The 26515-nt window shown below is 52.9% G+C and overlaps 3 protein-coding genes and 1 non-coding gene across 15 annotated transcripts in view; 2 read left to right on the top strand and 2 right to left on the bottom strand.

Moving 5' to 3' along the window:
- Positions 1–9722: 9722 nt before the first annotated feature.
- Myl6b (myosin light chain 6B) lies at positions 9723–14223 on the top strand. 2 transcript variants are annotated; one of them, XM_036169877.1, is made up of 8 exons: positions 9723–9866; positions 10048–10170; positions 11226–11442; positions 11999–12026; positions 12275–12418; positions 13376–13549; positions 13859–13936; positions 14035–14223. In XM_036169877.1, exons 3-8 carry the CDS (start codon positions 11272–11274, stop codon positions 14061–14063), a joined length of 624 nt encoding a protein of 207 aa, XP_036025770.1. In that variant the 5' UTR covers positions 9723–9866; positions 10048–10170; positions 11226–11271; the 3' UTR covers positions 14064–14223. The 2 variants fall into 2 exon arrangements, with proteins under 2 accessions (XP_036025770.1, XP_036025769.1); XM_036169876.1 differs by lacking the exon at positions 10048–10170 and having other exon boundaries at positions 9730–9866.
- Positions 12584–12688, bottom strand: LOC118571298. Its single transcript, XR_004943334.1, has one exon. It is a non-coding gene; the product is annotated as a U6 spliceosomal RNA (small nuclear RNA).
- Positions 14224–14476: 253 nt separating the features above from the next.
- On the top strand, positions 14477–17536 carry Myl6 (myosin light chain 6). 4 transcript variants are annotated; one of them, XM_036169874.1, is made up of 7 exons: positions 14480–14560; positions 14814–14841; positions 15649–15792; positions 15976–16149; positions 16235–16312; positions 16618–16662; positions 17362–17536. In XM_036169874.1, exons 1-6 carry the CDS (start codon positions 14558–14560, stop codon positions 16644–16646), a joined length of 456 nt encoding a protein of 151 aa, XP_036025767.1. In that variant the 5' UTR covers positions 14480–14557; the 3' UTR covers positions 16647–16662; positions 17362–17536. The 4 variants fall into 4 exon arrangements, with proteins under 4 accessions (XP_036025765.1, XP_036025767.1, XP_036025766.1 ...); XM_036169873.1 differs by lacking the exons at positions 16618–16662; positions 17362–17536 and adding exons at positions 15031–15050; positions 16886–17355; XM_036169872.1 differs by lacking the exons at positions 16618–16662; positions 17362–17536 and adding an exon at positions 16886–17355 and having other exon boundaries at positions 14477–14560.
- Positions 17537–18814: 1278 nt separating this feature from the next.
- Smarcc2 (SWI/SNF related, matrix associated, actin dependent regulator of chromatin subfamily c member 2) overlaps positions 18815–26515 on the bottom strand; it is a 29409-nt gene continuing 21708 nt past the window's right edge. The window contains exons 17-30 of one of the 8 annotated variants that reach the window (XM_036169867.1): positions 26028–26181; positions 25282–25374; positions 24908–25027; positions 24758–24820; positions 24328–24586; positions 23932–24093; positions 23612–23676; positions 23054–23189; positions 22813–22979; positions 22378–22512; positions 20797–21181; positions 20440–20523; positions 20095–20160; positions 18815–19553 (exon numbers count right to left, since the gene is read on the bottom strand). In XM_036169867.1, coding sequence (XP_036025760.1) covers positions 19477–19553; positions 20095–20160; positions 20440–20523; positions 20797–21181; positions 22378–22512; positions 22813–22979; positions 23054–23189; positions 23612–23676; positions 23932–24093; positions 24328–24586; positions 24758–24820; positions 24908–25027; positions 25282–25374; positions 26028–26181 — 1966 coding nt within the window. In that variant the 3' untranslated portion in view covers positions 18815–19476. Of the gene's footprint in view, positions 19554–20094; positions 20524–20796; positions 21182–22377; positions 22513–22812; positions 22980–23053; positions 23190–23611; positions 23677–23931; positions 24094–24327; positions 24587–24757; positions 24821–24907; positions 25028–25281; positions 25375–26027; positions 26182–26515 lie in introns of all 8 variants that reach the window. The other 7 variants (XM_036169868.1, XM_036169863.1, XM_036169864.1 and 4 more) reach the window with 7 other exon arrangements.

Below are 26515 nucleotides of genomic sequence, written 5' to 3'. Positions count from 1 at the left end.
ACACACATGCGTAAAAGCAAAACATTCACACACAAAGTAAATATAAAAATAATTATTCTTTGCTTTAAAAGGGATATGAAGAATCATCTGTCGTGGAATTAAATTACTTATTTCTCAAAACAGTTTTGTTTTTTTCTGTACCCAGGATCTTTTGCATGCTAGCTCTACTGCTGAGATATAGCCTTAGTTCTTTTAATTTTGAGGCGGGCAGTCTCACCAAGTTGTCCAGACTAGCCTTGAACTTGTGATCCTCCTGCCTCAGCTTCCAAAGTAGCTGAGACTACAGGTCTGTGCCACTGGACCTGGCTTGTGGTGTATGTATGCATTCATGTGTCGCAGGTATGCTCGAGTGTGTGTGTGTGTGTGGAGGTCAGAAGTGAACCTCAGCTGTCGTTCCTCAAACTGCCCACCTTTGCTCTTCATCTTATCACAGTGAGTGAGTGTGCACACACGCACACATGCCGCTTTATGTATGTGCAGGCCAGAGGACAACTTGGAGGAGTTACCCGCCTTGTAGGTCTAGGAATCAAGGTAGTCAGCCTTTACCCACTGAACCATTCTGCAGGGCTCAACTCTTGTCCTCTGAGATGGGCTCTTACTATGTGCCCTTGGCTGACCTGGCACTTGCTATGTAGACCAGGCTGGCCTCAATCTCAGTGAGGTTTGCCTGCCTCCTATGTGGCGGCCCAAACTCAGGTTCTTATGCTTTGTATAACCAGCTATCTCCCCAGGAAATAGTTTTGAAACATCTTGCTATGCAGCCCAGGCTTGCCTTAAACAGTCCTCCTGCCTCTGCCTCCAGACTTCTGGAATCACAAGCCCACATCAGCATGCCCAGCAGTTTTCACTGTGTGTGTAGTTAGGGTGCAAACCCAGGGCTTCACACATGCCAGGCTACTGCTCTACCACTGAGCTACAGCCTTAGCCAGCCTCCAAACAATATACTTTTGACAGTAACAGACAGGCTACTCCCTTCTTGGAATATGGCTTTACTAAACCAAACTATGTGCAGTAGTTAAGTGGGTGTGGCGACTCGGTCATCTGGCCACTTTCCCCTTTCCCCACACACAGTCCTCCAGCATTCCAGCGGGCGGTGCACTAGCCCTAAGGAGTTAACACTTTCCCAGCCCCCTCTCTAACTTGGAATTGTGACCCAGTTAGAGTCAACAAGATGTAAAAGGAAGTCAGCTGGGAACTAGAACTTTAACGAAAAGAAGTTAAAGTCTGGCAGGCATGGTGGTGCATGCTTTCAATCCCAGTACTCAGGAGGCCAGCCTGATAAGAGTTCCGGCCAGCCAGGGCTATGTAGAGACCCTGTCTCAAAATAAATACTGCTCTTGCACAGGACCCAGCTTCAGTTCCCATTACCTACCTGGTGGCTCAGAGCAGTCTACTCCAGTTCCAAGGGATCCGATGTGTTCTCCTGCCCTCTTTGGACACTGAGCACCAGGCATGTACATGGTGCACATACATATCTGTAGGCAAAATGCCCAGACATGAACCAGGCAGTGGTGGCACACATCTTTAAGCCCAGCACTCAGAAGGCAGAGACAAGTGGATCTCTAGGTTCGAGGCCAGCCTGATCTACAGAGTGAGTTCTAGGACAGGCTCCAAAGCTACACAGAAATCCTGTCTTTAAAAAAAAAAAAAAAAAAGTGCCCATACACATAAAATAAAAAGTCTAAAAAATATTTAAAAACACACATGCAGCCAGGCAGTGGTGGCAAATGTCTTTAATCCTAGCACTTGGGAAGTACAGGCAGGTGAATATCTTGAGTTCCAGGCCAGCCTGGTCTACAGAGTGAGTTCCAGGATAGCCAGGGCTACAGAGAAACCCTGTCTTGAAACACAAAAAAGTCAAAACAAAACAAAAACCCCACCCATGGGCTGGAAGGATGGCTGGGCAGTTAAGAGCACTGGCTGCTCCTCCAGAGGACCCGGGTTCCATTCCCAGCACCCACATGACAGCTCACAACTGTCTGTAGCTCCAGTCTCAGGGGATCTTATACCCTCTTCTGGACTCTGGACCCCAGGCACACAAGTAGTAAGATTGTCAGTGGGTAAAACCAGTTGCACAGAGTCTTTTTGTTGTTTTGTTTTTCAAGACAGAGTATTAGGGTTTCTATTGCTGTGAAGAAACACCATGATCACCCCAACTCTTTTTTTTTTTTTTGGTTTTCCAAGACAGGGTTTCTCTGTGTAGCTTTGTGCCTTTCCTGGAACTCGCTTTGGAGACCAGGCTGGCCTCAAACTCACAGAGACCCGCCTGCCTCTGCCTCCCGAGTGCTGGGATTAAAGGCGTGTGCCACCACCGCCTGGCGATCACCGAATCTCTGACTAAGGGAAACACTTAATTGGGTGGCTGACAGTTTCAGAGGTTAGTCCATTATCACCATGGTGGGACATGGCAGTGTGCAGGCAGACATGGTGCTGAAGAAGGAGCTGAGAGTTCTACATCTTGATCCTCAGACAGCAGCAGGAATCTATGTCCACACTGGGCAGGGCTTGGGTACAGGAGACCTCAAAGCCCACCCCCACAGTGACACACTTCCTCCAACAAAGCCACACCTCCTAATAGTGCCCCTCCCTGTGATCTTATAGGGGCCAGTTACATTCAAATACCACACAGGGTTTCTCTGTAGCCCTGGTTCTCCTGGAACTCACTCTGTAGACCAGGCTGGCCTCAGAGATCTGCCTGCCTTTGCCTCTCGAGTGCTGGGATTAAAAGTGTGCGCCACCACCACCCGGCTTGCCACAAAGTCTTGATGACCTGAGTTTGAGCCCTAGCCCACATAAAGGTGGAAGAAGTTGTGATCTTGACACATAAGCCCACAGATATATCATCCAAACAAAATTTGGGGAGGTCTGTTTTGAAAGTCTCACTTTGCAGCCCTGGCTGGCCTGGAATTGACAGAGATCTGCCCCAGGTGGATCTCTGAGGAACTCCAGGACAGCCAAAGCTATATAGTGAGACCTTGTCTCAAAAACTCAATTTAAAGTATTTAAGTTAACTGGAGCCCAGGGAGCCCCTCCCCCGCCTTTTTGTTGTTGTTGTTGTTTTTTGAGACAGGGTTTCTCTGTGTAGCTTTGAGCCTTTCCTGGCACTTGTTCTGTAGACCAGGCTGGCCTCGAACTCACAGAGATCCGCCTGCCTCTGCCTCCTGAGTGCTGGGATTAAAGGCGTGCGCCACCACGGCCGGCCCTTTCCCTTTGACATCATCTATTTCAAATCTTAACCACGTTCCAGAGTCATCTCTGCCTACTTCCTCTTTAGCAAGTCAAATCACCTCCCGTTATCAGGGTGGAAATGTAAACAGTTTAATGCAGGTCTCCTCTGTCCTTCCCTGCCGGCACTAGTTGTAACATCATATCTGCTCTTGACTGTCACCAGGTATCCATTCACTCTACAAATATTTCAGGATTGCATATGGGCCAGGTGACCTGACTCTGCTTGATGCTGGACAGTGATTGAGTGTGTGTGCGCGCACGCACGGGTGGGCATAAAGACCAAGGGAACAACCTGAGCAACTAAGACAGGATATCTTTGAAGATCTGCAAGCTACTGGGTGTGGCCCAGACAGAAATTCGGCCAGTACAGGAAATAAGTGTTTGAAGCTGAAGCCATGCTCCCTTGGTGGGCTATGCCAGCATGCTGGGCAAGAGCTCAGTCTCTGATCTATGTGCACCGCCTAACCTTTATCAAAAGACATGAAAGCTGGTAAGAGCTGGTCATCACGGCCGGTGCCTGGGACCCCAGCACAGAGTAAGGTCCTGTCTCGAAAAAACAAAGAACCATCCACAAAAAGCCTGGTGTGGGGGCAAGTGCTGTAACCTCAGCACTCGGGAGGTGAAGGATCAGGGGTTCACTGCCTTCTTCCCGTACAGAACCAGTCCCAGGCCAGCCCCGTCTCTTAACAAAATAAAATACACACAGGCCGCATTACAAATAGGGAGGGGACAGAAGCACACTTTGAGGTGGGTGGGCAAAATGGCTCATCTGTTAACTGAACAACCTGAGTTTGACCCCAGAACCCACACAGTAGAAGAACCAATTCTTCCAAGTTGTCCTCTGACCTTAGCACCCACCCACCTCCACAAAAACAACCCTTTTTAAAAGGACATTTTGAAGCCTGGGTTTGGTGGCGCACGCCTTTAATCCTAGCACTCAGGAGGCAGAGGTAGGAAGATCTCCGAGTTTGATTCTATATAGTGAATCCAGGACAGCCAGGACTATAGTGAGAGACCTTCTAAAGAAAAAGTACATTTTGAAATTATCACTGTCTATCAAGGCTTGGATTACCAATGTGTTTGGTAGTTTGTTCTCTGTGCTTTCCAACAGGCTAAAAAAAAAAAAAAAAAAAAAAAAAAAAAAAAGCACAAGATTTCCAGGCCCCAGCACAGACCCCAAGGAGCAATCTACAAGTTTGCTGGCATACAAAGTTCCCAGGAGATTTTAAAGAACAGCTAATTCTGTGACTTCTGCCTTAGAAAAGGAAACTGGCTTTACTTGTTAAAACCAACTTTCCTATTTATATCTTGCATCTCACACAGATCTATAAAAAGAGCCTAAGAAGGGCTTCGTGAGCTATCGTAAGACATCCTCATTATCATCTTTTTTATTGGGGGTTACTACTGTCTTAGGATTTTTATTGCTGTGATGAAACACCAGGACCAACACCAAGCTGGAAAGGAAAAAGGGCTTGTTCTGCTTATATTTCAGGTAACACTTTATGATGGAGGAAGTCAGGACAGGGACTCACGCAGGGCAGGATCCTGGAGGCAGGAGCTGATGCAGAGGCCACGGAGGGGTGCTGCTTACTGGCTTGTTCAGCCTGCTTTCTTATAGCACACAGGACCACCAGCCCAGGGATGGCAACACCCTCAATGGGCTGGACCCACCAACATCGATCACTAAGAAAATGCCCTACCGATTTTCCCATCTTATGGAGGCATTTTCTCAATTGAGGTTCCCATCTCTCAAATGACACCCTGTGTCAGGGTGACATCAGATCACAGAGGATGTAGGGCTGGAGAGATGGCGCAGAGGTTAAGAGCACTGGCTGCTCTTCCAGAGGCCCTGAGTTCAATTCCCAGCAACCACATGGTGGCTCACAACCATCTCTAATGAGATCTGGTGCCCTCTTCTGGCCTGCAGGGACACATGCAGGCAGAACACTGTGTACATAATAAACAAATAAATTAATTAAAAAAAAAGATGACGGATCCTTGACACACAAACATCACTATTAAGCCATAATCCTTCCTTTTTTGTTCATTTCCAAGATCACACGTGAATATCAACATTACAACATAAAAATCCCAAAATTTGAAAGTCCCAGAAAACGTTAAAAATTCAAACATTAGGACCAGCGAGAAGACTCAGTGGGTAAGAGCACTGGATGATCTTCCAGAGGACCTGGGTTCAATTCCCAGCACCCACATGGCTGCTCACATGGTGCTAGGGGATTTGGCACCCTCACACAGACATATATGCAGGCAAAGCGCCAAAGCACATACAAATAAATAAATCTTAAAAAATTCAAACAGAAGTCAAAAGCCTATTTAAAATATTCAAAATTGACCAACTGTGGGCTCCTATAAAATAAAAAAATTAAGACCAGGTGGTGATGGCACACATCTTTAATCCCAGCGCTCAAGAGGCAGAGGCAGGCGGATTTCTGAGTTCCGGGACAGCCAGGACTACACAAAGAAACACTGTCTCAAAACAAAAACAAGTTACTTTCTTACCTCAAGACAACCAGTTTACAGTTACAATCTGAATAAAGCAAAACCAAATGCCAACAACTCAGCCTCAGAACTCAGCGTCCAGTGCTGGGAATCACTCACCATCTGGGCTCTCCCAAAGGGCGTGTGTCCCTCCCCTGCTCCACTCTCTGCAGCATGCACCTAAGGCTCAGGTTGGTTCCACCCTGCAGCTGCTGCTGCTGCTCTTGGTGGCCATCCCCTGGCACTGGCACCTACAAAACGCTGGGGTCTAGCCGGGCGGTGGTGGCGAATGCCTTTAATCCCAGCACTTGGGAGGCAGAGCCAGGAGGATCTCTGTGAGTTCAAGGCCAGCCTGGGCTACCAAGTGAGTTCCAGGAAAAGACGCAAAGCTACACAGAGAAACCCTGTGTCGAAAAAACAACAAACCAAAAAACCAAAATGCTGGGGTCTTCTGCTGCAGCTGGGCCGTGTGTGCTTTCACCAATAGCCTCTCCTGGGCTGTCTTCAAGGACTCCAGCCTGCCACAGGGCCAAGCCCTGGCTGTCTTGTATGACCCTTTCATGCCTTCAAAGCAGTCTCAGTTGGGTGACTCTTAACACTACCAAGTTCACAGCCAGCATGAGGCTCAACCTTGGCTGCCTCTGGAACACGGCTTCTGTGTGCCAACTCTGAGGAAACACTTTCCAAAAGATTTCACCTCAATAAATCACAGCTGGCTCTCCAGCCCCAGCTGACCAGCATCAACTTCCCAGAAAAACAAAGGTTTTTCTTTAGCGGTGCCGGCCTCTTGTTAATCGCGGCTGATCCTTCAGCTCCTGCTGACCAGATAGCAGATTCTTCTTTACACAAGAGGCCGGCAGTCTTTGCTTCCCTGGGAACCTTCACAAGCCAGGCCTCTGTGTTCTCCACTGCCCTTGATATTTGTGTCTTTCAAGATCCCACCCAACACCCCACTGAGCTCTGGGCACTCAGTGCTCTTCTAGCCCAGTGCCCAAATGTCACCATGGTCCTCCACCAACAGCAAACACACACATCCGTCAGGTCTGTCAGGGAACTACCCCACGGTCCTGGTGACAGTTCCTGTCTTCGGCTTTTTACTACTGTTATGAAACCCTATGAGAAAAAGCAGCTTGGAGATCAAAGTTTGTTTTGCTTACATTTCCAGGTATCAGTTCCTCACTGAGGGAAGAAGTCAGGGCAGGAACTCGGAGGCGGGAGCTGAGGCAGAGGCCATGGAGGGTGCTGCTTACTGACTTGCTCCCCTTGGTTTGTTCAGCCTGCTTTCTTATAGAACCCAGGCCCACCAGCCCATGGATGGCACCACCCACCACGGGCTGGGCCCGCCCCCATCAATCACTAATTAAGAAGATGCCCTGCAGGCCTGCCCACAGCCCCATCTTATGGAGGCATTTTCTCAGCTGCAGTTCCCTCTCTCAGATGACTCTAATTTGTGTTAGGTTAACATAAAAAGTAGCCAGAACACTTACCTTTGCTAATAATTTTTTTTCTGTTCACTCAGAGAATGAGTGGTCTCTCCACCTAAGCTACTGTCCATCTCCACACATTAGCTAGTGTGGGGTGAACCAGCAGGTACTTGAGCTTCTGAAATGATGAACTACTGTGCATCCAATCAAGACATCTTTCCTTTCAGGGGTCCCTGTGAGTTCCAGACCAGCCAGTGAGACCATTTAAAACAAACAGAAAACAAGAGGCCACACAGGACACTATCTAAGAGCACAGGGTGGGCTTCGAGAGATCTTGCCTCAAAACAAAGTCTTTTCTTTTTTGAATGTGATGGAGACGGACCCTAAAACCTGCACCACTGCAGACCACTGCTCTACCGCTAAGCTCTACCTCCAACCTTTTTTTCTCTGGTTTTTGGAGCTAGAGTCTCTAATACCTGTTTGTTCTTCATCTCCAGACCTGGGATTCCATGAAGGTGTCATGTCTGCTTCATTGGTGTAAGACGAGGTCTTCGTGTGATTCAGGCTGGACCCAAACGACACAGCCGAGGCTAACTCTGAACGTCCGATTCTCCGGCTCCACCTCCTGATTGCTAGAGCTGTCCGTGTGTCCCCATGCCCACCGTGCCCACTCTGTCTGGCACTGGCACCTGATCCAGGGCCTTGGGAATGCCAGGGGAACACTATCAATGGAGCTATGTTCCCAGTCCAAGAGAGCTGTTCTTACCACCACCTCCCCCTGGACTCTACCACAGAGCTAAATCCTCCATCTCTCGATTGGATTTTTAGTATATCCTTTTTTTCTTTGGAAGTGTATTATTTCAACTATATTGAAACTAATATTAGAATAAAGTGAGCATGGTGACACATGGCTACAGTCTGGATGAGGCTCTGGGTTCTATTCCTAACACTTGAAAAAAAAACAACTTCAGTACAAGTTGAGCTAACAAGCCGTCTATCTACATATGTGGCCTTTTTCTAGGTGGTCTTGTAACTACATAAGATTAATGTATTCCCTCTCCCATCTTCTTAATCTTCCAAAAACGTCCAACAAGGGGATGTTGGATGTGGAGGCACAGCTCAGGCCTTCCAGCACCCAGAGGCAGAGGTTCACACAAGATTGGGTGATGTCAGACCGTCTCAAAACAAACACAAAAAAGTGAAACAGAAATCCTAACCCTGTGAAGTAAATTTCCCTTGACATGTTTGTAGCACTTACACTCCATTCTGTCTTACGCATGTGAACATGTCTAATCACGGGGCAGGAGAAATGACTCCATGGTTAAGAGCACTGGACACGCACATAGCAGTGTCCAACTTTCCGTAATTCTGGTTCCAAGGGATCCAATGCGGTCTGTGCCCTACCCAGGCATCAGGCATGCACATGGCGCACACACATACATGGAGGCAAAACACGCACTCATAAAAAGAAAACCTTGGGCACATGGTGACACACGCCTTTAATCTCAGCACTTGTGACGGAGGGACAGGCGGATCTCTGTGAGTTCCAGGCCAGCCTGGTCTAAACAGTGAGTCGGTCCCAGGACAGTCAGGGAGACCCTGCCTCAATAAATAAATAGACAGACAAATCTTAAAAATGTGAACATGCCTAATTATGAGGTGGCCAAGTGAGAGTACAGGCTTGTCGAGCCCAAACTCTTATCACCTCCAGGGAAAGTGACCCCGGAGAGGTCACTCACTCCCCGGTCTCAGGAGCAGAGCCTCCAGGAACATTGTTTCCTATATCATGTTATTTCCTTTCTGTTTTCTGGGGCTGTATCTTGGGTAGCCCAGGCTGGCTTGAACTCCGGACGCAAGGCCAAGGACATCTGATTCTTCCTGCCTCCACCTCTCTGAGTGCGGGGACCCAGAGCTCTTAGCAACTGAGCTTCGTCCCCAGCCCCGGGCAGACCCTTTTCCTTTCCCGAGCTTTCTCCAGCCAGGGAAAGTGCGTTTCTGGCCACCAAGTTGGCTCGCGCCTCACTGTCCCTACGTGGCCGCCGGGAGTTGTCTACCCTGAGCTATTTCTGGTCACAAGCTCTATACGGGGCACCCCGCCAGAGCATTTACGCATCCGGCCGGGGACGGTGGTCGGGTGCCCGCGGGCCGGGCCGGGCACTGGTGTCGGAAGGGAAGCCGTGGAGCCCAGCGCTGCACTTCCAGGGCACCCCTGAGCCGGGGAGACCGCGGTGCACAGGCCCGCCCCTCCAGATGACCAGCCTCAGCTGCAAACCTCAGCACCGACTCCAGGAACCAGACTCCTGGGATCAAACGTAAACACGCAAAGAAAAAAAGAAAACGCAAAACTTTGCAAGCTGCTGCTTCCAGCCACACCGTTCCGCGGGCTTGGCTCGCAGCCGCCGCCCCGCCCCGCCCCGCCCCGCCCCGCCCCGGCCCTGCGGGCGTCCCTGGGCCCGCAGCCGTGGGGTCAGGGGTGGGGACGCTTCAAGCCCTCTCGGTTCCGGAACCCGCGCACACCGCGGAGCCTGAGTCACCTACTGCCACCGCGGGCCGGAAGTCACCGCCCCCTCTCCCCGCTGGAGAAAGGTTCCCCGAGGGCCGGGGAGCGCGCGCGGACTACGACTCCCGGCATGCTCCGCGGCCCGCCGCAGTTAACCCTTCAGGGCCCGGAGCAGCCCTGCGTTTCGCCCCCGCCCCTTCCTCGCACCCGGCAAGGTGAGTTTTGCAGGGTTGGGTGGGCTTTTTTTCCCCTCTAAGGTTTAGGAGTGTGAATAAGAGAAACAGGTGTGTTGTCTGCAGAAGGATTTCTTATTTTCCAAAAATGGGGCAATTTGCAGTGAAAAGATTCTGACGCCCTTTTACAAATGCGAGACACACTATCACTCCCGATCCCCAGGGCCTAACTGGAATGACCAGTCTCACAGAATGCTACCTAAATCTTCTTTCTCCAAGAATAGAGTGGCCACAACCTCCTCCTAGCTCCCAAACACCTCTTCCCTTTGCCACAGCTTCCAGCAAGGTCTGTGAATCAAAGCTAAGCTCTGTTTTTTATTATGCTCCTAACTGGGGTGTGGGAATACCCATGAAACGCGTAGGAGATCCTGTACCCTTTCGGATTTGTCTCCCATAGCCCTTCCTGTGTGTGTGTGTGTGTGTGTGTGTGTGTGTGTGTGTGTGTGTTCTCCCTCCAAGCTCATTAGGCATCCTAGCCTTTTGTCTGATTTGATTAACCTTGTTGAAAAAAAAAACGTTCTTTCTTTGGAAGTATGTGTGGCAGATGTTAAACCTAAACCTTGTCTACCTGCACCCCTAAATCAGCACTAGGTGCAGAAGACAGTGGGAAATGTCATGTTTTGGTTGCTGTGCATAGTTCCAGGTTGGGGGTAGGTGAGGGCTCAGGGACAGGGTCTACATGTTCTAATGATCATTAACTATGGGGATGGGCAGAAGAGAGTGGAAAGACCTCACCACCTTTTTTGTTGTTGGTTTTCGAGACATCATTTCTCTGTGATAGCAGCCCTGGCTGTCCTGGAACTCACTCTGTAGACCAGGATGGCCTTGAACTCACAGAGATCCGATTGCCTCTGTTTCCTGAGTGCTGGGGTTAAAGACGTGTGCCACCACTACCCGGCCATCACCTTTTACTGTTTCCAGAACTTATTTAAAAATTTCCCACTTCACACTGGGCTCCTATACTGGCCAGCTCCCCACTCCATCCTCAAATCCTTCCATTGCCTGGGCCTTCTACAGTCCAAAGCTAATGCCGGTTTTTCGTTGGTTGATCCCCCCTCCCCTCCCCTCGCTGCTATCTCAGTATCACTGGTGAGCATCCTATCTGAGAAGTCCCCTGTTTCTGCCCCCTACCGTTAAAGGAAACGATACTCTAGTCAGCTTTGGGGGAGGAGCAGTACAGGGAAACCTTTGGGGCAGGAGTCCTGGACTACAGGAGGCAGGGGAGTGCAGGCAGACAGGCATAACTCTCCTGTCCCTCACCCCTGGCCCCGCCAACTGGCTCCCTGCCCCTGCCCCTGCCCCCGCCCCTTGACATCCCAGACTCCCTGCCTATTTAAACAGAGATGGGTGCCCCCATCGGCACACTGTCCTTTGGCCACCCGACATCATGCCTCCCAAGAAAGATGTTCCTGTGAAGAAACCAGCAGGGCCCTCCATCTCTAAGCCTGCTGCCAAGCCTACAGCAGCGACCCCTCTAGCCAAGACCAAGGCTGAGCCAGCTGCCCCCCAGACCCCTGCAAAAACCCAGGAGCCCCCTGTTGACCTCTCCAAAGTGGTGGTGAGTCCCCAGAAAGTGTGAATTTGGAAGGGGTGGTTCATGGATGCTATACAGTCTGGGGGATTAGGGGATGTGTGGGGGGTAGGGAATGAATGAACAATGTCATGAGATTGGGGGTTCCCAGGCCAGGCCAGTTTCACGGTGAAGGGAGAGAACTGCTCTCTGCCCCTGGCTAGCTGTTTAGCTCAAAAGGCCACATCTCTGAACTTCAGGGGAGACTGAAGAGGACAGGCTTGTGAGACAATCACAGCTGGAGGCAGGGGTAAATTTAGCCTTTGTTCAGCCCCCAGTTATGTGAGGGATGCAGGACTCAGGGCAGTGGAGGGAGGGGAACAGGTGGCATGGGATTAACCCTGTTCCCAGGAAACCCTCCCCCCTATAATTCCTCTTGGGATTCTCCCAAGGCCCAGAGCAGGGAATGGACAGAAGTGGCAGGGCTCCCAGCCTTACCCCTTTGGGCCCCTCCCCACAAGTGGCTGCCAGTGGGCTGGGAGAACGAGAGAGGGGTTGAAAAGGCCCTGTCCCCTCTCCTCACTTGCTCTTTTTCCCCCTACAGATCGAGTTTAACAAGGACCAGCTGGAGGGTGAGGAGAAGCCATTTCCTAAGCCCCATTGTCCTATCCCAAACCCCTGGTCAGATTCTCTGTTCTCTTAACTACAGTCCTGACCTTGAAACCTCCCACACTTGTCCTGTTTTCCTCCCTGGTTTGGTCCAGCTGTAGCACACGATGCTCTGTCCAGCTCTAGCACGTAATTTCCGAACCAAACTTCCCTTATGTCGGAGGTGATGGGATCCCGGGTCAACATCCACTGCCTTCTCCTTATATCTCAGAGTTCAAAGAGGCCTTTGAGCTGTTTGACCGTGTGGGTGATGGCAAGATCCTGTACAGCCAGTGTGGGGACCTGATGAGAGCACTGGGCCAGAACCCTACCAACGCCGAGGTGCTCAAGGTCCTGGGGAACCCCAAGAGCGATGGTGAGCGGATCCTTGGCATATGTGGGCTTTCTGTTTTCTTTTTCTTGGTGTTGGAGACTGAACACAGGATTCTGCCCTGGGACACTGAGCTCCCTTTCTTTTTTTTAGCTGAGGATCGAACCCAGGGCCTTGCGCTTGCTAGGCAAGCGCTCTACCACTGAGCTAAATCCCCAATCCCCTTTCTTTTTTAATATGTGTCATCCTTGTGCTGGGGCCAGGCTAATCTCAGGATCATTCCGATTTTAGTATAAGTGCTGTTGAAGTGAGCACAACTAACCTCCATTTCTACCTTTCTTCCTGCACCCCCAAGACAGGGTCTCAGTATCCTAGCCAAGAATAACTTTAAATTCTGATCTTCCACCTCTTCTCCACTTCTGCCTACCAGAGCACTGGGATGACTCCAGTATGTGAGGTGCTGGAGTTGAATCCAGTGTCTTGTACACAATAGGCAAGCCCTTTACTCTGAGACAGGTTCCCTTGAACTGCGGCTCCATCCCAGCAGCACTATAGCCCTGGCTGTCCTGGGACTCACTACATGGACGAGGCTGGCCTCAAATTCAGAGATCTGCCTTGTCTGCCTCCGAGTGCTGGGACTGCAGGTGTGAGCCACCACACATGGATCAGCAGTTCTCTCTATCTGGAGTGTGTCCGACCACTCCCCTACATCCCCAGTGTTTCCTTTTATCTTTCTGTTGGGATAAAGTCTCACCAAACTGTTCTGGCTGGCCTTGACTTTGCCTGGCCGCGCTGCCTCCCAACAGTATCGGTTTTCCATGACAGAATATTGGTAAGGTGACCGAGGATGCTGGGCTGGATCTCAGGACTTCAAAAGCTGTCCAACACAGCAGGAAAACATCCTGAACGCAGAAGGGGATGAAAGTCACTGTGGGAGGGATGGCTGCTACTAGATCCTACACCTCAGTGACCTCTCTCTCACCTCTAATCTCTCATTTCCAGAGCTGAAGTCCCGACGTGTGGACTTCGAGACGTTCCTGCCCATGCTCCAAGCAGTGGCCAAGAACCGGGACCAAGGCACATATGAGGACTACCTAGAGGGGCTTCGCGTGTTCGACAAAGAGGGCAACGGCAAAGTCATGGGTGCAGAGCTCAGACATGTTCTTACCACTCTCGGTGAGGCCGGGACAACTGTGGGATGGAGAAGGGGGAGGGCCGGAAGGAGTCGGGGGAAGCCGGGGGTGGGCTGAGAGTCCCGCAGAGTCTGAGGGACTGGCCGCTCACCCAGAGGCAAGGAGCAGAGCCCGGGGATGGGTGTGAGCCTCGCGTCCCCCTCTGCGAGCACGTCCACCCTGCAGCTTGTTTCCGGCCTGTTCACCAGTTCCAGGGCACCGCGGACGTGGGCCTTAGGGAAAGAAAAGGGCAGGGTGCGGGCAGGAGGGGCCGGCCAGGGAGGCGGGAGCGCTAACTGCGTCTGGGGTCCAGGAGAGAAGATGACCGAGGAAGAAGTGGAGACTGTCCTGGCTGGCCACGAGGACAGCAACGGCTGCATCAACTATGAGGGTGAGAGGCTTGCGGGAGGGTGCGGGCACCCTCAACGACCCAGAGCCGGGTGGGTGGCCCTCGGGCCGGCTTCTGAGGGCCTCCCCCGTGTCGTGCAGCCTTCCTGAAGCACATCCTGAGCCTCTGAGCTCCTGCGAGGCCAGGCTCCTCCGTGCGTCCGAGCGCCAGCGCCCTCGGGGCGGGACAGACCCGCACGGTCCCACGCCCACCCCACCTCCCGGCGGCCCGGGGCGCATTCCTGCCGCTAGGCGGCACTTGGAGATTTGAAATAAAAACACGGCTCCTGCTTTGGTCTCCGAGTGTTTTCTCGTGAGGAAGGGGAGGGAAGGCGGGGAAGGGGGGCGTCCTGCCTCCTGCCGAAGCCCGAACCCCGCTCTTGGTGCGGTTCCGAAGGGAGCCCTCCCCAAAGTCACAGCCCGGGCCTCGGGCCTTCGGGGCGGGGGGCGGGGCCTCTCGCCTCGCTGCCAATGCGGTGATGTCATCCGCACGGGCCCAGACTAGCACCCCTATTGGGCGAGACTGCGGGTGACGTCACGCGCCGCGGGCCGTACTAAGGCTGGGGCTGGGGCGGGAGTCGGAGCCATTACTGCCGGAAGGGTCCTGCGGAGCTGAGCGGCCGCGATGGTGCGCCCCGGGGGTGGGGGTCCGGGGGTCCCGGGGCACGGAGGGAGGGAGCCGGGGCGGGAAGCCAGCGGATGGGGGCGAGGGCGAGCCCAGGCCCTGGCAGGCTGGCGGTGGGGATCGGAAGGTCGAGGGCTCTGCCCCGGGAAGCGAGTCCTCGGCTTCCAGCAGGAGTCGTGGGTCAGTGAGTGAGGCCGGGATGGAAGCTCGCGGGGGTGGCCTTCGGGTGCTGACCGGCCCCTTCTTCTCCGAGCAGTGTGACTTCACCGAGGACCAGACCGCAGGTAGGCAGTCTCTGACCCCCAAGCGAGGTCACCCTCACTGTGAGGGACACCCTCCTCCAGCATCTGTCCTCCGATCCCAGCCTGCCATCTCTGAGCACTCCCGGGGAGTGCCCCATGGATTTCCTTCTCCTCCTCTCTGGAGCCTCCATTTTCTTTTCTCATTCTTTCTTCCTTCCCCTTCCACTCTAGATCTGAGCCCCAAGCACTGGGTGAGTTTCAGGTGGTGTGGGCATGTGAGACAACTTGTTTGATAAATGCCTGTTGTGTGTCGGGACTATTTATGCCTGTGTTCTGCATCGTCTAATCTGCCACCTTTGCCTCTCCTGTGATAACTGTCCCCGCCTTAAACTTGGAGTGTGTAAAGAGCGGCGGCTTGGTATTTTGTGAAGATGGGGACTGGGGAGTCTGCTAAGGTTGTGATTTAGCTCCCCCCTCCCCAGAAGATAAGATCTCCGTAAGGGGAAGGGTGGGAAGTGGGAGGGCTACAATGACCCTAGTCCCTAGCCAGAGCTCCTACTTCCTTATACGGACAGGACCTAGCTGGGCGGCGGTGGCAAATTCCTGCCGCGGAGCTTAGCCCGCTGCCGGCTCAGGCTGCGTAAACAGATGGCTACCACCTTGTGCTAAGGGGAAGAAGAGGTTGTGTCTTTATGTGGGGCATTCGAGTTGGTAGAAATAGATCCCTATGAGCAGTCTTGGGTGTACAGGAGATCTCATTTCTCCAGCATGATTAAAGTTAAATGGCAGCAGAGTTCTGCAGTACGGGCTGGCTTAATCCCCAGTGCCCTTATTCATCTGAATCCGTAGAATTCAAGGAGGCTTTCCAGCTGTTTGACCGAACAGGTGATGGCAAAATCCTGTACAGCCAATGTGGGGACGTGATGAGGGCCTTGGGCCAGAACCCTACCAACGCCGAGGTGCTCAAGGTCCTGGGGAACCCCAAGAGTGATGGTGAGCTTCTTAAGAACTTAGCATGCCAGCGGGTTTATGGTTGTTCAGCTAAAAGCACCCTTTATCTTCGTAGGGCTCAAGTAGCCAATGCCATAGATTTCCCGTCTCTGGCCAGAGTCCTCAGTTCACTTGCGTTCCAAGCACCTGTGCTCTGTCTGACACTCATACCCTCCCGCCCGGCAGAGATGAACGTGAAGGTGCTGGACTTCGAGCACTTCCTGCCCATGCTGCAGACCGTGGCCAAGAACAAGGACCAGGGAACTTATGAGGATTATGTTGAAGGCCTTCGTGTGTTTGACAAGGAAGGCAACGGTACCGTCATGGGTGCTGAAATCCGTCACGTCCTTGTCACACTGGGTAAGGCTCTGTGACCTTGTTCTGGCCTGCGCTGCCACCTGTACCTCACCTGTCACCCAGTTGTACGAGCGTTCTCTCCTCTCAGGGGAGAAGATGACGGAGGAAGAGGTGGAGATGCTGGTGGCAGGGCATGAGGACAGCAATGGCTGCATTAACTATGAAGGTAAGGGACCAACTGTGAACGGGAGTCTGTGAGGAGGAGACGGGTCTCTTAGGGCACCATCTCAAGGACAGCACCTGAAGTCTTTTATTCCTGGACTTAGCTCCAAAAGGGAGCCAGGAGCCAGGGGCAAGGCCCAGTCCAGCCAGGGAGAGGGCTGTCGGGGTTAACAGTAACACAAGGGGCAATGGAGTGTCACGGGTGGGTCAGGAATGGGAAGTAAACAGAATGTCTGTTCCCCCACTGCCTGACCCCCTCACCCATGTCTGTGTCTTGTCTTCACCATTAATGTCTCTTCCTTCCTGCAGCATTTGTGAGGCATATCCTGTCGGGGTGACGGGCCCATGGGGCGGGTACGGCTCCTCCCAGCCTCTCCTCTAGTATCTCCCTGGTGTTTCCTGTTCTTCCCAACCTGTGCTCTCTTTTCTAGCCCCTGCCCATAGCCCACTACCAGCTGACTTACTCCTGGCATGACCCTGCATGGAGCTGGCTTGGGAGGGGGGATTCCTCAGGAAGGGGAGCAGCTGGGGGTGTGGTACCTCCTTCCTTCTCTCCAGTCTGAGGTTTGACTTACAGGGTCTTGGTGCTGGTGTCTAGAAATCTCACCAGCTTGTAGACAAGGCTTGCCTTATGGTGGATCTTTGGCTCTGGAGCATGGAGAGCTGGCAGAGGGGGTCGGGTTGCTCGCCTCATTCTGTTGCTATAACAGACGGTTCTTTCTCCATCCCTCTGCTGGACAGCTTGGAGGTACCCTAACCCCAAGCTGTCCTTCCTCCTGCCAGTGGCTGACAGTAGCTGTAGGAGTAGTTGAGAACTTTGCTGTCTCTGCTGTGTTCTTGCTGCTCAGCGTGGGGTGGGGGCTAACAGCTGGTGGGAGGGGAACCCTCAGGGACAGAGAACTGGTCACTCAAGGTGGCCCTTTTGCAAAGTGACCCCAAGGCTGGCTGCTGTGGGCATGTTCCTCACGCCACCTTCATGGTCTTGTAGTCTCTGGCCCATGGTGTCCCCTCCCTAGCCCTTCCCTTGGCTTACCCCACCTCTCCTCTCCACAGAGCTTGTCCGGATGGTGCTGAATGGCTGAGCACATTTCCAGACCCCGAGCCTGTGCCTTGCCCAGTGTGAGATTTCTCTGTGGCCCCTCCTAGGCTCCCTTATCACCACACCTTGCCCATCTGGTCTCTTCTGGATGTTTGCCTTCACAAAATAAATTGTTTTCTCTTTGCCCTATTTTGGTTCTGTTTCCTTTCCTGAGCAGGGTGAGGGAGGAAAAGGTGAGGAGGTAATGTATCTGTGCTGAGACAAAGCTCAAAACTAGGGTGGGGTTAGGGAAACAGAGTAACCACCACGGCCTCATTAGCGAAAGGCTCCCTTTTGGGGAGTGAAGGAAGTCAGACCCCTAGAGGATGAAAGCTGGCTATATATTTGTGTTTGGGGTACCCTTTCCTTCTGTTCTGTGTCAAGTTAAACTTCTTGGCTTTAGGGCTTCTCTGAGACAGGCCCCTCCCTCCCATTACTGAACACTCTGTGGGCAAGCCTGTCAATGTGTCCTGGAACTAAAATGCCAGGACATTAGTACCGCCACCGCCTGTCCTGTACATGTGCAGGGCTGGGGCCAGTAACAACAGTAGATGAGTGCCTGCTCCCTAATAAGGGAAGGAATGGAGCCACTGTCTACAAGGGTTTAGATCCCTGTAGTAGGGATGCGCTTCCAAGAGCTATTTCCAGAGCAGGAGAGATGCTTTTTGCTGCTGCGGTGAGCCCTAATTGCTGGGTTGCCTTTGGGCTCTTGTGGCAAGAGACTGACACCTGTGGGCCTGTGGTAAATGTCCACGGGACTCCAGGAAGGCTGCCCCCAGCCCCATCTGCCCCCGCTTAGCAGCCACAGGTAAGAGAACACAGAGGCATCCACAAGATGGAACTGAAAGCAAATTAATTTATAAAAAAAAAATAAAATAAAATAAAAAAAAAGGGAAGGAAAGAAAAGAACAAAGAGAGGAAACTTTCACAGAAAACTTTGAACAGAAGAAAGGTGCCAAGATGCAGAGGAAAGAAACACTGAGGCAGGACGACCAACAGGCGTGGAGCCTGGAGTCCTGTCTGCCTCCCAGGGAGGCTGAGGAGGGATTGGAGTGGAGAGGTACTGCGGGGAGCAGAGCCATGGGGAGCAGAGCCATGCGCTGCGCCCAGATCTCCTCCTCCCCAGGTCGTCCTCATTTGGGGAGGGAACTCCTAGCTACCAGTGAGGTTCGCTCAGGCTTAGTGGGGAGGGCAGAAGTTAGCAGAGTGTCCCACTTTCAAAAGTAGGTCTTAAGTGCTTTTCAAATTGTCAGGGCTTGCAAACTTCCCATCCTCCTGGAGCTCCCCTGTTCCATGCCTTCTAAGCACCCACAGATACAACCAGGGAAAGCAGGAAGAACAGCCCCAACTGTGGCCCTTTCTTCCTCTAACACCTACCATGGAATCCCCCCAAAATACACTTCCCCACCAAATACACATACGCTGACATCAACTAAGCAGGTGACTTTTAAAAACAAACACAACGCTGACATTCAGAGGGAAGGTCATTGGCTGAGCTGGGCTGGAACAGCAGCAATGACAAGCGGCAGGAGGGATTAGCGTGAATAAACTGGAATGGGTGAGGGGAGCTGACTCAGTACTACCAAGGGGCTCAGGGAGACAGGCTTGGTACCCTATTCCATCCCCACAGCTCACCCCCAAACCTTAATTCCTCTTAAAACCTGCCCTTCCCCCTCAAAGTTATCTTTTGTGGGCTCCAATGTGTCTTTTTAAAACCTCCCTTTTAAAGGGCTCTGTTTCCATGTTATCCACTTCAAAACTGCAGTGAGTCTGAAGGGCTAAAAACCCTCGGAAGTGGTTAGTAGAACCTCCATAAACCTCTTTCCCTAGCCCTTCCTTTGAGGCACCGTCTCCATCCTATCCTCTCCCAGGCATTAGGAACATCTTTAGTCACAAGTCCGTGGTTAAGAACTGGATATAAAACTGCACACCTCTGCTGGGCATGGCGGGGACCTGAAGGGCAGGAGGAGCTTTCCTTACGTAGTGATGAACTCTCCGGGCTGAGGGAGGGCCCCAGTAGTGGGGGAGGGCTGTTCCTGGAACTGTGATCTCCATGGGGAGGGAGGGGGAAGAGATGGCTGGCTGGCTCCTCACTGTGGAGGTGGCACAGGGGTGACTGTGCCTGGGCTCGGAGCTGTGGGGTCTGGAGGCAGGGGGGTGCCTGGGTCTGTGGAGAAAGGGAAGGGAAATGAGCTGGAGCAGAGATGGATCCAGCCCCAGGCTCCACACACAAACAGAACTGGGCATGGCATGCAGAGGGTGGGTAGATGAATGAGGTACCCACTCTGTTTAACTTCTTTGTCTCCAATACCCTTTTCCACCTGACACTGGGAAAGTCTCCTTACACCCCAAACCATCCTCCTGACCCCAAGCACTCTAAATGGGACATCTGAATGTGGTGGGAACAAGCAGAGGAATGCCATCGTCATGCAAATGGGTAGCTAGTTTCCAGGTTCACAACTGAGGTCCTCTGTGCCACTGGACTCCTGCAGGACCCACCAGTGAAAGGCCCCAACGTCATCCCAGAGGTGGCAGCTGCCAGATGGGGAAATGGAGGACAGCCAGAGAGGCCCTTCCTCCTGTGTCTAGTTTTACCGGAGTGCTGAAAACGGTTGTGGAATCCTAGCATCTAACCCTTCCCCCTCTTGCCCTCCCTCCCACCATGTAGAACCCTCTCCCTCACCCTTTCCCTCCTGGCCCCTTCTCACCTGGCAGTGGGCTGGCACTGGGCAGGAGGTTACCCTGAACAGCCGCCACAATGGCAGGGCTCTGGGCTGCGGCGGATCCGAGCCCCGGCCCGAGAGGCAAGGAAGATGGCATGGTGGTGGTCGCCGGCAGGTTAGGATGTAGAGGGTTCGCCATGGACACAGGCAGGTTAGGTGGGGGGATAGTGCCCGGGGCAAACGGGAGATGGTGGTGATGCCCATGCAGGTTAGGAGGAGGGGGAAGGTTAATACTAATGGAGTCGGCTAGACTACCAAATGGGATGACGGATGGAGCAGCAGGAGGAGGAGGAGGCGGCATGCCAAAAGGCAAACCCAAAGGAGCATTACCCGCCACGCCTGGGTGCCCGCTGCCTGGCACTGCCCCTGGCATCATTGAGGGAGGAGTTTGTTGGTTGGGAAACGGTGAGGGGCCTAGAAATAAAGAGTAAAATCTTATATACCAGCTCAAGCTTCACTAGGCACTAGCTGGTGCCACCTCCCCGTTTCTTGACACTAGTATAAGTGGTAAATTCTTGGAATAAAACCCCAGATATCCCTGCTGGTTTGGGGAGATAATATAATGGAGCCCACATGTAGAAACTGCAACCAACTCTTTTCTCTGGACCCATCAGGTATTCCCTTCAAAGGGCCCGGAACATCTGCCTGGCTCCCTACAGCCAACAACACTGCAGAACCCATACTCACCATGGGGTCCAGGGGGGGGTACCCCTGGTGGGACTGCCCCAGGCTGGGGGGCTCCAGCTGCTTGTGGCTGCTGTGGCCCTGCCGTTGACCCTGCTTGCCCGATCTGCTCAGAAGGGCCCAAGCCTCCAGGAGGGGCCCCACCGCCAGCAGGAGCAGGGGCCACAGCTGCTGGAGCCACAGCTAGACCATGGGCTGTGGGTGGCCCAGCAGCCCCGGCAGGGGGTATGGGCTGGGAGCCTGGGGGCAGGGTTGGCGGCTGCTGCTGCTGCTGCTGCTGGTGCATCTGCTGGAAGTGCTGCTGCCTGGCCCTCATCTCCGCATACTTCAGCTGCTCCATGTGGAAGGCCTGCCGGTCGGCCAGGAGCTGCTGCCTCTGATACTCCAGCTGCCGACGCCGACGGGATACTGTTACAGGCTCAGAAGATCCCTGGCCAAGAGCCTTGCCCCCCACTCTCTTTTGAAAATAGCCAATCTCTCAAGCTGCACCCCGCTCTTTCCAGATTCTAAGACCACCACGGCTCCCACTATCAGTACGGTTCCTCGCTGCACTGGAGTGCATCTGGTGTGGTTCTGGCTCATTTCAATCCCAACTCTGAACTTGTTATTACTCTGATCTGAAAATGCTTCCAGTTCCTACCAACTCAAGTTCCTTTCCTTCAAAATCAGCTAAAAACTTAACTGTTTTTAGGGAGCCATCCCAGATGGATTGACTGGCCTCTGCATTTTGATTTTATTCTGAATCTCTCGGCACTTGTTTTTATTTATTTGTGTCGTCCCGTCCCCCCCCCCCCCCCCCCCTCTGTGTAGTTTTGGTGCCTGTCCTGGATCTTGCTCTGTAGACCAGGCTGGCCTTGTACTCACAGATCCACCTGCCCCCCCTAGTGGTCCATCACACTAGCTGAAAATTTTTAAAGTTATTTTTAATGACATGTATGTACATGTGTCTGTGTGGGGGTATATGCATGTGAGTGTGGTACCCATGAAAGGCCCTTTAGGGGTGACGTGGGTCTTTTGGAAGAGTAGTCTGTTCCCAACTGCTAAACCACTCTATCCCCTAGTTCTTTTTTGGTTTTTCGAGACAGGGTTTCTCTGTGTAGCTCTGCGCCTTTCCTGGAACTCACTCTGTAGCCCTGGTTGGCCTCGAACTCACAGAGATCCACCTGCCTCTGCCTCCCGAGTGCTGGGATTAAAGACGTGCGCCACCACCACCCGGCTTTTTTTTTTTTTTTTATCTCCTATTGTATATTTGATGTTTTTGAGAGCAGAATCCTCATCTTCTATTTCTTTTTAAGCCCTCCAGGAAACTGAATCCATACTTGTCTACCCTATCTATTTCCCAAATTGACTTCCCCAGTCTCTCATCATCTCTTAAATCCATCCAGTCACTCAGCTTTGCCAGTCTAGTAGAGGCAAGCTTTGCTGCAAGACCCCAAGATGCAGCAGTCAAAGGCCTCATCAAGAGCTCACCTGTGGGTCTCAGCCTCCAGGCGCCCTGCCCTACTCCCCTCGCCTGTGCTGTCCTGTCAGCCTCAGGACCCCCAAGCCCAGGCTTCTGCTGGCCCCTGATTGGACACTACTCACTGCTTCTCGCTCCCGGTCCATTATCGTTTCCAGCTCCTCAAAATGGCGGAGTTTGATCTCTAGTTTCTTCATCTGGGTCTCCACCAACAGGGCCACCAAAGACTTGATCTTCCTCTCCTCAACAGCAGCCAAATGCTAGGCAAGGAATGTGACAGGGTCAGCCAGGGGATCAGCTGCAGACATCCCAGGGAGAGAGGGCAGGGCAGTGGCTGGCATTACAACTCAGAATAGTATAACTCATTTTTTTAAAATAAAAAGCACGTACAAAAAGAATAGCAAGAGGTAAGACAAGTCAAAGAAATCCAAGGGCTGGAAAGAGCCAATGAATGACCAACTCATTCAGGATACAGTAGGAAGGAACGGCCAACATTTTTCAGGAGTGAGGCGGGAAGGGCGTGAGAGAAGTGGGTCCTCTGCCCTGAGGACCGCCCTTACCTTGGCCTTGACTGCAGCAGCGGCCAGGGCGGCGGCAGCAGCGGTGGAGAGGTTGCCCTCACCAATGTCCCGCTCCACCTTGGTCTTCCTCTCCCCGTCGGACTCGCCCACTTCCTTCAGCACTTCCTCCTGCCCTTCTTTCGGCTCCTTCTCTTTCTCAGGATCAACTGTGCCGGGAAAGGGTGGAATTAGCCTTTAACTGCATACCTCGTTCCCATGCCCGCCACTCTGGGCGGCTCACCTATCGGGTCCCCGTCACTCTTCTCGGACTCCTTCTCGCTGTCCCCTTCTTTCCCTTTCTCTTCATCCTTCTTGGGAGCCTCACTGGCTTCTTCCTTTGCCTCCTCCTCGGCAGCCCCTGCTCCCTCCCGAGGTTCCTGCAGTTTCCAGAAGGGGGACATCAGAGGGTGCAGTTCTCACAGGCCCAGGCTGGAGACTGACTCCACCTCTCTTGTGTGTGCATGTGTAGTATGTGGTGCATGCCCATGGACGGGTGTGTAAGCCTATATGTGTGCATGCCAAGGCCAGAGCAGGACACTGGGTATCTAATTGACTTACGACAGGTCCACCCTCCAATGGGGTCTCACAGAGGGGCTACAGGCACATAAAACAATGCAGAACTTTTTACATGGGTGCTAGGGGTTCTAATCAGATTTGTAGAACAAGCAGTCTTACCCACTGAACATCTCCTCAGCCCCAGTATGACCCCTTAATTCAGGAGACTGCCCTTCCACTGGACTCCTTATCTCCACAGGCTGTACTAGGCAGCCTCCTCCAGACCCAGTCACTCCCTCTGTACCTTAGGCTCCTTCTTCTCATCTGCTGCCTGGCCCTCTGCCCGTGCCTCGTCAGTCCCGCTTTCCTCTGGACCCATGGGGAAAGGAAAGAAAGGAGAGATGTTTGCTAAGTCCATCTAGGTGACAATTTCCCAGTAGCCAAAAACCTCAGGGAAGGACCAACAGGAGCCAAATTCCCTATGGTGACCTCATGAAGGATAAGAAAACGCCACAGATCATCTCTTCCACTTGTCTCTGATGGGGCAGGAGGAGGGGGGACGGCACAGGAGGCCAGCTGGCTCTGGCTCTCGGCATGGGAAGAGCTCTAAAAGCTTGTGCTCACCAATGCGCTCAGGCTCATCAGACGTGGTTCCTGCAATGCCGCTGCTTTCTAGACCAAAGGCGGGGTCTGCCTTGCCTGTGACCTTGGCGGCTTCTTCCACTTTCCGCACGTGGGCTTCCACCAAGGCTGTGGGCACCTCCTCCTTCATTTTGGAAAACTCTTCTGTAAGACCCAGGGGGAGGAGGCTGGGATGTAGCAGGTGGACAGTCCTAGTTATCCCTGTGAAAGCTTTCTTACAAGCCCGTCTTCCTCTAAGACCAACATGGAGTTTAGACAGGTGTCTGACCTAGGGCAGCAACAGACAGGGCCAGCGGGGCAGCCAGACCTGAGGAGGTGGCCCTCTGAGCATCTTACCCTGTAAGAGCAAACTAAGGGGCCGACCCTCCCCCAAATTACCTAGGGCTGACTTGGCAGCAGCAGAGGCCACTCGGGGATCAACGACAGAGGCCAGGAAGGCAACAGTGCTCATAACGGGGTTGCCTGACTGACTGAAGGGGATGGGCTGGTAGGCCAGAGGGCCTAGGGAGGCCTCCGAGTCCTCCAGGTACGGGTCTTCAATGGGAAGGCGAAGGAAATGCAGGATGCACTCGTCCTGTGTGCGGCTCCCCACATGCTCAGACACTTTGTTCCAGTCATCCTTGTACATTTCCAGAGCCTGGGGCAGTGGGGGAGACACAACTCTGCTTACCTAGCCACTTTCCTCCAAAGCCAACTCCCCATCCGCTAAGGGCATCTGCTTTCAAAGCACGAGAGCCCCCACTCACGGGCAGCTGCACCCCAACCACTCCTCCCTCACAGCAGAGCCCCCCGGCTGTGCCCCAGTCACCTCCAGGAGCAGCAGCGTCTCCTGCTCGGTCCACTCCCGGGTGGCGCTGGCTGCCGCTTTGCTCTGCAGAGAGACAGGACGTCAGGACAGAGGCTAAGTCTAGGCCGCGTGGACCGCAGGCTCTCAGCCCTGGCTGGCCGCACCTCATACCTTGGAGGGGACATTCTTCTTTGTGTACATGTCTGTGCGCAGTCCAAAGTTCTGCATGTCCGTTGGTTTCTCTTTGCCTTTGTCGGGGAAGTTGAGCATTTGCTGGGAAGCAGAGCTCTGCTATTTGCGGAAGGGGAAAAAGAGGTGAACGTAAGTAGCCACAGGGGCCAGAGGCGGAGAGAGAGAGAGGAGGGAGAGAGAGAGAGAGAGAGAGAGAGAGAGAGAGAAAGGAGCTTCCTTCCCGGAGCCAGGGAACCCCTGGGCGGGACTTCCTCCCTTCCTGCTGTAGCCCCTCTGCTCTTGTCTCTTCTTCCCAGGCAGGCCCCCAGTGAAGGGGCAAATAAACAGCCCAGCGGGGTCTGCGCCCCACCTACCAGCTCTGGCTTGCCCTTAGCCGTCTCTGGCACCAGGTCATCCAGCTCTTTGCCCTTCCGCCCAGCCTTGGTATCAGCATCAACCTGGCGGCCCTGGGGGACAGAGCTTGGCGTCATGGAGGCTGGGCAGGAAATGGCCAGGCCAAGGCCTTGGAGGCCTAAAGATCAAATGCTGGGCGGCCCACAAGCTCTGGGGACACTCATGCCACTGTCCCATGCTGCCTCCATGATTAATTAGACATGTAGTTGGCATGATAGACATTTGTAGTCACATGTGTCTTTACAGACTCTCTAAGGAGCTGGACAGCAGATCCTGATCCTAGATTCAGTCTGTGTTTTTGTGTAAGCCACATAATGTTTTTTTCTCTTTTTAAATAATATATGAAATGGAAATGGAAAAAAATGAAGGTGATAATAATTATGAGGCAAAAATGAAAAAATATGGGCAACATGACAGTATAAAAATTTCATACGCATTATTGCAAGCAATTTCTCTATCTGCTCCATCTCCTACATTAGCCTGTCTGTTCCTGGGCTTACAGCTTAGCTAGCAGGGCTAAGAGAGGATACTAAACACATGGGCTGATTTCTGTGGCCCCTTCAACTCACAGTAAAAGAAGAAACCCTACAACACTCCTAAATCATTAGTCTAAAAAATACCAAAATAAAAAAGTAAACAGAAAAAGAAAAGTCCAAAGAAGCCCGTCTTACCCACCCACCCTTGTCCCCAGCGCCCCTCACCCTACCTGTGGGGTCTTGGGCTGAAGAGGAACCAGCCCCGATGGTGTGTCCGCCAAGACATGGAAGTGAGAGGTGGGTGGAGGCCCCATTGGGGTTGGTCGACTCTCAGCATCTACCTGGTAGTTAATAAGACCCCACTGCTCCAGGAAGGCATGGACTCTGTGAGAGAAAGGAAGGCTGGGTCACATGGGAAAGCCAGAAAGGGGGAAGACTCCTGCCATCACCCACTCGTCCATCACCTAGAGACACCCAGGAATACACCCTCAGCCTGGGAGTCTCTCCATTACCACACCCTAGTTAGTGTCCATCTCTCCCAGAAGACTGCTGGTAAAGCCATCCAACCGTCTTTCAGCTAAGGACACAGCCCTCCGTCCTCCTTTACATCCATTTCTGACCCCTCAAGCCTGCAACGTAGAGCCTTTCCCTAGATGTGTTCTGCTTGTTCCCTATTTCCCTGAAAGTATCTGCAGCTCTGCCAAGACACACAGACAGA

The sequence above is a fragment of the Onychomys torridus genome, chromosome 20 (assembly GCF_903995425.1).
Source record: "Onychomys torridus chromosome 20, mOncTor1.1, whole genome shotgun sequence".
Taxonomy (NCBI): Eukaryota; Metazoa; Chordata; class Mammalia; order Rodentia; family Cricetidae; genus Onychomys; species Onychomys torridus.
The sequence above is the reverse complement of the archived record's forward strand: the minus strand, read 5'-3'. Positions and strand labels throughout refer to the sequence as shown.